General features: G+C 39.6%; 1 protein-coding gene across 1 annotated transcript in view; it reads left to right on the top strand.

Annotated features, from left to right (window-relative positions):
* Positions 1-13,422, top strand: part of FAR2 (fatty acyl-CoA reductase 2) — a 150,953-nt gene that overhangs the window by 113,859 nt on the left and 23,672 nt on the right. The window contains exons 4-6 of the mRNA XM_065658393.1: positions 1,235-1,414; positions 7,429-7,606; positions 9,013-9,057. Coding sequence (XP_065514465.1) covers positions 1,235-1,414; positions 7,429-7,606; positions 9,013-9,057 — 403 coding nt within the window. The remainder of the gene's footprint in view (positions 1-1,234; positions 1,415-7,428; positions 7,607-9,012; positions 9,058-13,422) is intronic.

The raw sequence follows: 13,422 nt of genomic DNA, 5'->3' as shown, positions 1-13,422 counted from the left end.
TTCTCCAGATGGAACTCTTGAGGGCAGAAATCTGAGAAACTGTGATATATTGAAATATTAGTAGATGCAGCTTTAATATAAATAGAAAAATAGAGCGTAACAAATCATCATAGTTAGATGATATTCCCCTAGAAGGCTAAAGGAACTCTGAACATCTCATCAGAAATCCATGCTAGGCCTGTATTCTGAGTACATTCTATTCATTCCCTGTCAAAAGAGATACAATCGAGTAGAAATGTGCACAGAAGAGTAACTTTCATATGAGGGGAAGTTAAAGCAAAAGTATTCAACATGCTAGAAGGGCAGAAGGAAGTAGAAATCTATAGAAAATTCTTTTCTTTAATAGAAGCATGCTAAAAAAAATTAGCATCTCTGGCTTTAGATATTGTGATCTAAGCATTAATCATACTCTTAGCTTCTGTTTTCATTCATCTGGACTATTTACAATTTCTCTTCACCATTGGTGTAATTAGTTTCTTTAGTGTATACTTGATAGCATCATTAATAACCTTGTACGTGTTGTTGAGAGCTTCTACTCCGAGGGTCAACAGATTGCATATTCCTTAGCTGCTTCCCTTCTGTGCAGGAAAGTGTCTTTCTTCCAGTACGAAGTGTGCAACGAAGTTTATCGTCTGTTCACTGAGATCCACTGCAGATAGTCTCTAGGACAACTTCTAGCTATGCTGGATGCTTCAAGGTCAACCTTGGTACCAGGATTCTTTTCCTCTTATGCTTATCAGTCCTCTTCTCAATTTCCCTAGGAATTTAAGCTATTATCTCTGATTGTGTCTTCTTTCAGTATGAATCTGTTTTTCTGGGCCCAAGGACCTTTTGCTCTTCATGTAAACCATGTATTTGGTTTAGCAGTGGCCCCTTAAGGAGAAAGTTGAATGGGGACCATAGGAACCATAGTGCCTCAGTGATTATGTGTGTTGGAAATACTTGTTCCAAGAAGGGATAGCAAATATGTCAGATGTAGAGATGCTAACTAAATGTTACCTCTGATCCTTCAAACTGAGTAAAAATATTTGGGAGACATTCTGTGGCCAGAACGGCGAATACAGCAGCATCACTCTGAAAGCTGGTTTAGCCCTTGCATTTCATTGAAGCTCCCTACTCTGCTGTGACCTCTTCCCTTACTTGCCTTTTGATTATTTGAGGTTTGGATAATGCTCAGCTTTGATATATTCTTTCCAGTGAAATGTGTTTTGTTTCTTTCCCTTGCCCTCTTTAGACATGCCCTGCAACTAAACGCAATGGGCACGCAGCGGCTCCTGGAGCTGGCTCGGCAGATGCAGAACCTCGAGGCCTTCATCCACATTTCCACCGCCTATGCAAACTGTGTCCGGAAATGCATAGATGAAGTCATCTACCCACCCCCAGCGGAACCCAAGAAGCTCTTCGATTTAGTAGAGTAAGTAGGAACTGCATCGCCTCTTCCGACGTTGGTTTTGCTTCATTCTGCAGAAGCTGTCCAAAGTGTTCACATAACCTCTTCTGTGGGATTTCTGTTCATAGTGGATGTTATTGTTCTATGGCCTTGTCTGCACACATCTGCGCCAGCAAGAACTGCTGGCCATGAGAGTGAGACCGAGGGGAGAAAGAGATTTCATTCTACGTGGTTTTGAGGGGTGCTATCTACAGAATGTCATCCAGTAATTCTATCCTTTCTGGATTTTATCTTGATACTAGCTTTACTGAAGTTTTTATGAAAACAGAAGAAATAGAGACACTGCTTTGGAGGCAGTCCATATGGAGACCTGCTGAAATCATGCTTTATAAACATTTGGTTGAGCTTAACAATGCTTTTCCAAATATAAAAGTATTAGAAAATAACATAAACCACACTTAATAACCCTGTGATTTCAGCTGCCTCTAAATTTTTCCATGCACCATTTTGAAGACGACTGTTTGATTTCATGAGAGTGCAGCATTGATTAAGCTACACACGAGTGTTTGCTATCAGGAATGAAGTTCCGATGCTTCTTTCTGTAAGATTCAGTTCTGTTTCTACCTTAGTAAGAACTAAAATTTTTCATATACCTTATATAAATTTCTTTATCTCTTCAGTTTCCCAACATTATTTCCATTTATTTCAACAGTCCTGGGGTATTATATGGAGTTATACGGGGATGAGTCAGAAACTGGCTGTTTCAGAAATAGTTCAGTGTGAGAATCCAGGACTTCGAGGGAACAACAAAAGGGCTTGTTTAATTGAATTTACCAAAATGGAGAATAATTAGAAAGAATAATAAAATTCTTAGGCCCCTACAGACCTTCCCCTGGGACAAATTTTCCCACAGCTATAACTTTGTTTTCATTTATTTTCTAGTGGTATTCCACTTGTGTGACATAAACAACTGATCTGTGAACCAGTAACACAAAGAGCTGCTGTAAAAATCTCCCTTCTCCTTGATCTAGGGTGTTAGGAGATGAGAGGAATTAATGTTCACTAGCTGAACCATTCAGTTTTTATTTCAAAAAGTCGTTTGTCTAAAGTAATTTCACTAAGCACTACTCCAGAAAATTTAGTACAAATCAATGTTTTCTATTCGAATTTCTCCAGTAGCTCATATTCTTGGATATATTTACTTCCAGCTAGTAGTCATCTATCATTTACCATTTATTTAGCAAGTGGAGCGTGATAAAAACATAAGAAATGCCCTAGTGTGTTAGAGCAATGGACTGCCTGGCCCAATATCTTGCTCTCAACAGTGGAAAAGGGAAATGTCATTTATGGTAACTACACCAGCCTGGATAGTTTTTGCAATCCGTTCCCTTTTTGAATTTCCTGGTACTCTGCCTTTGCAACGCCTGCGACAGCAAGATCCAGAAGCTTGTTAACTGCTGCATAAAGATGCACTTTCTTTCACTCAAACTGTCATGCTGGTAGTTTTGTTGCGTCTCATACCTACAGCATTGCAGTATCTGCAGTAATTCCCTGTTCACTGCCTCTGCAGTTCTGTAATTCTGAGTTGCATTCACCCTGGACCTTCTTTTCTACAGCCTGAAGGGTCCCAGCAATTTTACTGTCTCCTCATATGGCAACAGATCTGTCTTGATGATCTTAGTTGCCCTTCTTCTTCCTCTTCTTACCTCCATTCTCCCCCTGAGATGCAGGGACCAGACAGAACTGCATACAGTACTCAAGGTACGGGCACTATGTAAACAGCTTCAAAATGACAACATTGGTCTTCTTCTCAGTACCTGCTGGTGTCCAATATTTCATTGACTTTTTGACTGCTGCTGCTCATTGACTTGTAGATTTTATAGAGTTGTCAGCTGTGCTTCCAAGAGCTCTTGCTGAGCTACAACTGCCAGGTCTGAGTTCAGCAACATCTAAAACCAGGTTAGACTGTTTTTCCCTAAAAGCATTAACTTACCTTTATTTACAGTGAAGCTAATCTACCACCTTTTGCCCACTGACTCAGATCTACAATTCCTTTGGAGTTCATTGCTATCAATATTTAGATTAGATGTAGATTTAGACTAGATATAAGGAGGACATTTTTTACAATGAGGGTGATGAAACACTGGAACAGGTTGCCCAGAAAGGTGGTAGATGCCCCATCCCTGGAGACTTTCAAGGTGAGGTTGGATGGGGCTCTGAGCAACGTGATCTAGTTGAAGATGTCCTTGTACATCACAGGGGGGTTGCACTAGATGACCTTTGAAGGTCCCTTCCAACCCAAACCATTCTATGATTCTATGAACATTACATTTCACTGCCCCAAAAAGCTTACTATCACTTGCAACTTTGGAAACAATTAGTGTCGATGGCTCAGATAGAAGAGACTCCAGCAAAGGACTGAATGCTAATTCGAAAAATGCCAGGTGCAAAACTACCTCAGGGGTTGCTACTTCAGCTGCTTCATATAAGACACTAAGAATTTATTTATCAAAGTTTATATGTGCAGTGAAGAGTTTGAAAGAAAGGTTGAGTGACAGAGAATGGGCTTTCAGATGTGTTCTTTGATGAGTTTATCTTGATGCTGTGTTTGGTTGTTGTTTCTTAGTCACTTAATTAGAGATGGGTTTTCTTGCTTTTTTACTACATTTTTCAATTTGTTTTTCTGTTTTTCCTCTGCCACATACTCCAGAAGTTCACCACCTTCCAGTACCTTTAGTGAAACTGAAATCACAGCCTGCTCTCAGCCAGGATAGCATCTGTTTCTTTACAGCGATTGCAGGTAGCATTATAATTGCTCACAGCAAAGACAACCACTGCTTTCAAAGGCATTGAAATCAGGTGGGCTTTGTTGAAAATCACTGTCTCCAGGGTCATTGCTTTAGAAAGTATCCTGCAAATCAAAGGCAATATATGAAAGACAGGCAGGGGGCTGCAGAGCATGTGAAGGAGCAGGATGAGGAAAGTCCCTGGGATGATATGACACATGTAGAATGGAATGGAGAAAATTCTGAGAGATGGTAAAGGGTGTGGGATTTCTTGAAGGGAGAGAGAGAGAAAAAACAAAGAAAAGTTGGAAGGAGACAGGAGAGATGCACCTTTTATTATTCACCATGTAAGTGGAAGAAATAATATGTGGATATCTGAGTACCAAAGATTTCAGAGAAAGGAGATTAACAGATATCAGAATATTACCTTCAATCAAAAAGCAGGGGGCGGGGCGGCAGGGGAGCAGACAAGGAAACATAAACCCCTTTCTAAAAAGCAGAAGAAATACAGGCCATGTTTTGCATGAGCCAGCTGTAAAAGCTTCCCTTCACAAACAATCCTTGTCTTAAAGTGTTCTTCTGCAAGTGCATTAAGAGGTATGATGGCACAACTGGATGCAGTAACAGACCCATTTAATGATGCTTTTGGCCATGCACTTGATATATGCTTAAGATTCCTTGCTCAGCTGAAATCCCAAGTAGGACTTCCAGCTGTTTCATTTTATGTTCTTATCTTCCTGTTATAACCCTGCTTTCCAATATTTTGATATTTAACCTGCAAGTAAAGCCTTAGGCTTAATCTGTGTAAACTAAAAGTCACACGTATGAGTGCTGCCAGGCTAATAGAGGAAACGTATCATCTGCCACATCAAGCAAGGTTTGCCTTAATCTAAAGCTGAGGGAAATCGGCTTTGAAGGGTGTGCTGAGGTAAGGAGCACAGGGCACAGTGAAGTGTGGGCTGAAGCAGAACTGTTTTCATTATTGCAGAAAATGCAGATTCGTCATCACTTACAAGAACTCAAGTGTCTTATTAATGCAGAGTGATTAACACAGAAAGTTATGTTTTCCTAAGGTAGAGTAACATCGTGCATATATGTGGTGAAAGAAGAGGTTACTAATTGTTTAATTTGCATCTCTTGTTTCTACAGGGCAATTGCAGCAGTGAGCAAAAGCAGTAGCTTTGTGATTTAGCATTTAAAAATCTTCAAAGTAGGTCGCAGAGGAGTAGGAACAGTTCGCCTCACTGAACTGTCAGCTCGGTGCTCCAGTGATGGTAATGCTGGTAGATCAAATCACCTGGTGGCATGGTACCCTTGAGACAGGCACGATCATGGTCTTGGTGCTCTTTATGACCACTTAAAGTAATGCACAGGCCTGCCTGGAAGGACGAGGACAAATTGCTGTTTCTTATACTTCTACACCTGTCTCTGCTTTGTGAGAAATGCTAACCTGTAAGCACCATCCTCCCCCAGCTTTTTTAAAAAAAAAAAAAAAAAAAAAGAGAGAGAGGATGAGGGAAAAGAGACTTGTAAGTAACTGAATCTGGGTTCCCAAATGAACCTTGTCTTCCCCTAGATGCCACAGAAATAGACATCCCCTTTTGGTAGCCTGGTAATTTATTACTTGACAGACTCAAGCAATGGCAATTTAGCTGAGACCCTGAGGAGGCTGGGTTCAATGGCTGCCTACACAGGCTTCACAGATTAAGTCCATATAGTGTGCTGTGCATAGCCTCTGTGTCGTTCAACTTCATATTTTATGCTTAAACAATTTTCCTGCTATGGTTCTGAAGCATGGGACTAGGATTGCAAAGGAAGGTATTTGTGCCTGCATAAGGCTTTTCTTAATTAAAAAAATTAATTCCTATATACTAAAAAATGTTGGATTCTTTTTAGCTTGTTCCAAAACTGAGAGATTCCCTGAATTCAACCTTCCCCTGAGAACTGTTTGGCAGTTTCAGTGAATCAATGTTTTCTTATACAACAGCTTTCCTGTAATATTTCCGCCTGTGTCTAAAGAGAGCCATTAGGTGTTTGCACATTTAAGTTGATATGATCAAGTAATTCTCCAGGTGAGACATTCTCCACCTTGTTCCTCTCCCCTTGACCTGAAATTCAAGATAAAGACGGGTGAAGTGAGGATCCACAGGAAAGAATATCCTCACAATATTCCTGGGAAGAGCACACCCGTTCAGTCTGAACTATAAGACCATTGACTTAATTACAAATTGGATTATGGGAGGTAATCTTTGATTCCGTGGTGTAACACCAGACTGCTGAAAGCCTGTCGGGGATTGGCAGCAATGTGCAAGGGCTCTGGAAGTACAGCCAGTTCCTGTCCTTTAGACCCAAATGCTGGCATGACCAGTGAAGACTTGATGGTGTGCCAGGGGAAAGCCTTTGAGCCTTGGGCCCTCTGCAGCACCACAGTGGTAAGGGCCATTTTTTTAAAAGGTATAGGCATAACTACTTCTGATGGATTAGACATCGAAATATCTTTAAAAAAACCAAAACAAACAAACAAAAAAAAACCAGACATGAACTTGGTGGGATTGGTTTGTTTGGTTAGTTTTGGTATGAGGTTCTTTTGTGTTTAGCAGGTAGCACTGACAGTTTCCTAATTTTCTATGTGAACAAGCCAGTGGGAAAACTAGTAGGAAGGGGCATCTAACATTGAAAATAGTGCTACTTAAATAATACCTCTGTATCACGTTGTTCTGGGTTTTGAGACTTTTGCAATGCTACTCGACTCAGTAACTGAGTAACTCAGTTACCAAGAATCTCCTGGAGTGTACTAGGGAGTACACAGGGTGTATGTTGGCTAAGAGTGAGTGCTACCTACTGAGAGTGCTGTTGGAAAGCTCCATCAGACTGCAGACCACAGCTATACCTACATTACAGATTGCAGTGAAGCATAAAACACACAAGTGATTCCTTAGAATCATATTGTTTTGGTTAGAAAAGAGTTTTAAGATCATAGAGTCCAACAATGAGATCGCATAGACAGCTGAAGTTGAGCTGGGCATCATAGCATAAAGCTCGCCGCGGTTATTTTGCATTTTGGAAATAAAAGTAACCTTTTTCCCACAGAGCTGTTCTAAATCCAAACTAGTTGCTCCCTGCTCTGTCTTAAATGACTGTGACTTGCTTATCATTTGTTTCAGGTGAGGATTCTTGTCTCACTGGTCTTTCTTGCCTCAGTCTTTTCTCTCTTTGCATGGCAGATAATGACATTCTCCTTGTTTCCTGTAGGTGGTTGGATGAATCTATCATTCAAGACATCACACCCAAGCTGCTCGGGGACTGGCCCAACACTTATACCTACACCAAAGCCTTGTCAGAATACCTGATTCAGCAAGAGAAAGGAAATTTGAACATTGCTATCATCAGGCCATCCATCGTGGGAGCTAGCTGGCATGAGCCTTTCCCAGTAAGCATGAATACATGGCAGTTTCCTACTGAGAGCCCTTTGATACAGCAGTACTGTCAGGAATCTCTTTCTGCTTGTAGCAGTGTCTGCTTGGGAAACAAGCTCTCTAGTTAACAGGAAAGCATGTGCAAGAGGTAGAAGACCTCTACTAGAGTAGAACAGCAAGCCATCCTCAGGAAAGACTCTTGCCTGCAAGTGAAAACAACATATTTAAGCAATAATAAGAAAAGCTGGGATAACAATGTTGTGAAACGCTGGACTTGCAACCGACACCCTTACAGGCAGAGGATTGTGCCCAGGCAGACACGCAGGGGAGTTTCTGGACTAGCTGGGGAAACACAAGGTCTGAGACTTGGTCACAGTCCTGATGCATTCTGGTTCAAGCCTTTCCATGGTCTAGTCAGCCTGTCAATGAGATCCTGATAAGGACCCTAGACTTCACATGGTCCTTGAAAGCATTCGATAATGTCGTGTGCAGTTACGTAGTATCTTTGTCCCATGTTGGTAGTTGTTGTGTTGACTAGATTCACACTTGTGTGGGCCGTTGCAGATACAAATGTCTGTCATGCAGTAATTAAATGCACCTGGACTTTTGGACTGAAATAATTCACTAAGCTAAATATACTTGTGGGAATAATGTGCCCTAACATTGCAGCCAAATTGGAAAGGCAACATAAAGTCACCTCTGGCTTTCATGCAACTTCAAGTGTGCCAAAGATGGCTGAGATAGAGCTGAGACTCTGGGCCAAGCTCCCCATCCTGGAAAGACAGTGTGAACTCTGTTAGGTGTCATAACTTGTTTCAGGTCTGACAACTCTTCACTGCTCTTAACTCCATTTCCCATAAGTGGCAGTTTCCCTGACCTGAAGTAGGATGGGATTCAAAAGTGGAGTGGTTTGTTGGTTGGTTGGTTGTTTTTGTTTTGTTTTTGTGGGGGGTTTTTTGCTTGTTTTTTTAATTCCTTGCCTTAGAAATTAGCTGGAGTAACCAAATCACTCTCAGTGGCATCTGCGTGTTGTACGTTAGAGGGTATATAACACACTGACTTGTTTTCAGCAAGTGTGACAGCACTAAGACACTGTAGTGTTTAAAGCCAGAGTTTATTCCTGTAGTCAAGTTATTACAAGAAATAAGTGGTTTCTAAAGACAAAATTAGATTCTGTTGTTGATGGGCAAGTTGCAGACTGAATAAGGTATCATACAATGCACCCCCTATTTAAAATCAATTAGGTACTTCGTACTGGTTAGCTTCCTGGCATGTGTCCCAGATAGGCTGGCATCCACCTTAACTGGTGTCTCATTACCTCTTTGTCTACACCACAGCATCACAGGCCTTTCACCATTCCAAACCCCGGGTAAGAAACATGTCACTGAAAGAAATAGTAATCATTCCTCTTTTTTCGCAGGGTTGGATTGACAGCTTCAATGGGACAAGTGGAATATTTGTTGCGGTATGTCTATGTCTATTTATGTGTCCCTTAAAGCAGAGTTAGAATTATTAAAATAGCAATTATAAAGTTACTCTACAGCTCCACTTAGAAATTGTGTGCAGAAAATGATCATAGTAATTTTCTGAATCTGGTAGAAAGATGTCAGATGCTTGTGTTACGTTTATATGCCTGCAGACCCCTAAAGACTGTCTATTTATGCTGCACTCAAAAAAGGACATTGAAAGAGTATTGATGTTGCTGGTTCACTAGATGTGAATTGCAGTTTCTATAAACCGAAAAAACTCTAAAATTGTGGACAAATTTGGCCAAATTTTCATAAGAAGGGCAAAAGATTCATCTTGGGAACTAGGATAATTCACAGATGTCAAAGCTTGAATCTTAGAACTTAATTTTGATTACTTACAACTTAACGTTGATTACCATATCATCAACAAAAGGCAACATTATTTTTCCTTTCAATTACTTTCATATGTATTGTTGCTAAGTACACTGCTACAGTTTGTGACCACTCCACAATAACAAAGATTCTGAGTCTCTGTTGCAATTGCTTTCTTACTTAACACTTACTTTCTTACTTAACACTGGTGTAAATAACTGCTGTGCAAAATAGCGAGAAAAAAAAACATACGATAAATAATGAATAACTTGATAAAATATTCCCTATAGTATGAAGCAATCATTACAATTTAACACGTGAAAACAGTAAAGTTGCATACCTTTTCTCCTGGGTTATATTTTCTTTTTCTGAACTAAAATCACTGCCTTAGGTCTATTTGTCAATGCATATTCTATATAGCTACGGGCAGATATTTTTGTTCATGTATGATTTGTCCAACTTGATTATTTTTTAAAACCTATATTGTAATCAGTCCAATGCAGTGTATGAAAGGATTAGTAGTCTACAATCATATGAGAGCAGAATACAATCCAAATATCATTTGGTAAAAAAGCTCATTTATACCTGAAGTAGCGCATAAATAGAAACTGTTACAGTTACTTCTGAAATCCTAGCTAATGCTTTTATCTGAAACCTCAGTTCCGCAGTCTAGAGACATTCAAAAGCCCTCAAAAGCATCATTTGTGTTCACAAAGTGTTATTAGCTCCTATTCATGTCACAGTTTCTTAAAAATCACTATCAGCCCTTTACTCATTGCTGACTGCTCATGAAGGTCGTACTGCTGCTCTGCTCTACTCCCAGTATCTTATGCTGTTTTCTGTGTTCTTTCATGACGTCTTGTCATCACAAAAAAGAAAGGTTTTGCAGTTCCTTAATTTTGCAGATCCACTCCTTACATTTTCATTTGACAGGTTGTAACTTTTGCAATAATATCTGTGAGTTTTGATTTTTTTTATTATTACTTTTGAGCGTTAAAGATGTCTGTCACAAAAATTTTTCTAGAGTTGGTTTGCAAGAAAGATGTTCTACAAAAAAGTTCTATTGCATTGCTCTTTATTCCCCACAAGGGTATTACCTAAGTAACAAATTACCATCACATGTGTATCACATGCTATGAAACACAGGCCAAATTCATATGCTTTCAGCCATATAAAAACATGCCAATCAAATCTTTTGTCATTTAAAATGCATTTTTTCCCCTCCTTTTTATTTTCTTTTAATCTGTCAACAAGTGAAAAACACCTAACAGTTAAGTATTTGGAAATTTTGCCCATATACCTGTCTTTCTTTAATAGTGTCCACTTTAGGAACTTACACTAGATCATGCAGGTATTTTATATGCTTATCCTTTGCCACTCATACCATTAACTATTTTCTATTCTTCAATGCAAGAAATTTCTAGCCTTACTGGATGCAACAGCAAATCTAGTGGTGGTTTCGCTCAGGCCAGGTTTCACACACAGATGCCAGCCTGTATCTTTATCTCAAAATTAACTCTATGGAAAGTAAAGATTTTGAGATTCTGGGGTCACTGTAGTAAATAACTTCCCTTCCCTTGTATGTAAAAGCTTTGACTTGTACTGAAATAGTTTTGAAATAGAGATGGTAATTTTTGGTTCAGGATTGAAGCTCTGAGGTCCTTCAATACAGGAAATAAAGACAGAAAAAAATTTGCGTAATCTGCACTGAGCTCTTTAGTGATGAAATATGATGATATGTAACTATACCAAGACTTAACTAAGAAAAAGGACAAAGAGCAATGAGAGTAGGTGCAAGGTTTAGAGATGAGGTTATTGTCTGTGTCCAATGGCTCTTTGGCCCCATAGGCAGTGATGTTGGCTGGCATCGGCCAGGAGCAGAGACTCCGCAATGTGGAAAAGTGATGAGGGGATTGACAGTGCTGACAGAGAGTATTTGTCTTGTACCACCTGCAGTTGCTGCTGAGCCTAGTTGGACTGGTACTAGTTTTCTGGAAGTGAAAGGTGTTTATTATCAGGAAGCCCAATAGACTTCTTCTGAGGGGGGGAAGAAAAATAAATACGTGGTTTGGATTAATATGCTTGGATATGGTGAACTGGTAAATCCCATTTGGTAGCTGAAAATTAACCCTTCAGCATGTGAGTTACATGTTAGTTTGATTACCTGAATGTTGTGTGATTACAACCAGCTGTCTCAGCCATCTGTATTTCAAAGTGTATTTATTATTAGTCAAGTAACTTTATTAGCCTCAATTAAGGATGGAAAAAGCAAAAGGGAAGTATTTTGGCGTTTGTGTATTTTTTTAAATTCCCCCTCATGCTAAAATACTCAGTTACCACTTCTAACCTAAGTTCATCCTATATGGAGAACAACCTCCATATTCAGATTTGGTTCAGATGATTTTTGAGATCATCTGGGCAGAATCAGAACTCTAAACCTTGCAAGTTGTTGTGGGTTTTTTGTTTGTTTGTTGTTTTGTTTTGTTTTTTCCTCAGTCATCATTGCAATATTTGAGTCTGGTTATTTCGTTCCACAAATAGATATATTTCTTTTAAATATTCATGAAATATGGGAGTTCAAGTTATTCTTGATAGTCTAATTAAGTTTCTTTTGCGTACAGTTGCTCCAGCTACTGTGGGTAGAAGCTTTGTTGACTGAAAAACAAAATGAAATTAATTATGTTTCCGTTGGACTGTAATTGAAGCATTTCGTCTTGCCGTTCCGTATTACATGTAAAGACCTTCTTCCCTGCAAGGCAGTGAAGCTGCAGGGCAGAACTGTGGTTTAATATATATTCTGTGCAGTAGCTGGCCCCAAAGGGCTTCAGCTGGAATGCTGTCCAGAAGCATCAAACTCAGACCGGGAAATTATTTTGGAGGCTTCAGCTACAGTAGCTTCTGTTTCACTAAAGAGAAAAATGTCAGCAACCATAAACAGAAATCAAGCCATACCTGATAAAGAAGTACTAAACCATTTCCAGTGTAAAAAATAACTTAAAACATTTAAACCTGAAGTCTTTATTAAATACACAATATATGAAATGTCTAATTTATCCATGTTTATATGACCATCACATGCTGCTCTAAATACAGGCATGTTTGCAGCAGATCCATCAAAACTTCCCAGTTTTGAAGACCTCAAACAGGCCTTTAGTGTACCTGTGAAAATGTGATAGCTGGTCACACGGTGGTCTCTAGTGGGCATGTGTTCGCAGCAGTGGAAAATTCATAGCTGAGCTTGATTTGCTGCTTTGGTTCTTTTTGCTATTTTTCCCTTGAAAAATCAGGAGTAGGAAGAATAGAAAAAAAAAATCATAGTCATGTTGCAGGTTAAGGTTTTAATGTCTAAGCGTAGCTGTAGTTCAGCTTAGGACAGCCGAGGGGAACTGTATGCCATGGGTTTGAGGAGGATGCTTGGAGACCTGTGGGGAAGTTGAACGTGGCTCCCTGTGTCTGAGTCTCTCTCTATGATCCCTCTGCCAGCTGCATCAAGGATGAGATGCGACTGCTCAGGAGACTTAGCTGATGAAAATTAAATTGGTTATAATTGGTGTTTGGTTACTTGCAAGCTGCGAAATGTAACAAACCATCTGATTATAGGAGAAAGGAGAGAGAGAGACAGAACAAAACAAATAAACAAACAAACAAAAAAACCCCAGAGTTAACCTCACAAACAGGGGATGATTTGTCCCTTAAAATCCACCAAGGACCAACAGACAATGGCATGTGCTTTACAAGTTCATATCAAGTCTTAAATGCTTTTTTAGCACATCTTTCTTCTCCCCAGACTTCCCCTGCAAGACCCCCCTGCAAGGGTTTTTGCACAACTAGGCACTTCCTGTCTGGTTGTTGTAATAAATTCCATCTTTCACACCTGGAGAGGTGTTTCATCATGAAATGGGAGTCTCAGGTTGGAAGAAAAGAAGAAATGCTATAACATTTCGTTTGCCCTAACTTTTAAATATTCATGGATCTGTAGAGCACATTCC

Source organism: Caloenas nicobarica, chromosome 1, assembly GCF_036013445.1.
Source record: "Caloenas nicobarica isolate bCalNic1 chromosome 1, bCalNic1.hap1, whole genome shotgun sequence".
NCBI classification, from domain to species: Eukaryota; Metazoa; Chordata; class Aves; order Columbiformes; family Columbidae; genus Caloenas; species Caloenas nicobarica.
The sequence above is the reverse complement of the archived record's forward strand: the minus strand, read 5'-3'. Positions and strand labels throughout refer to the sequence as shown.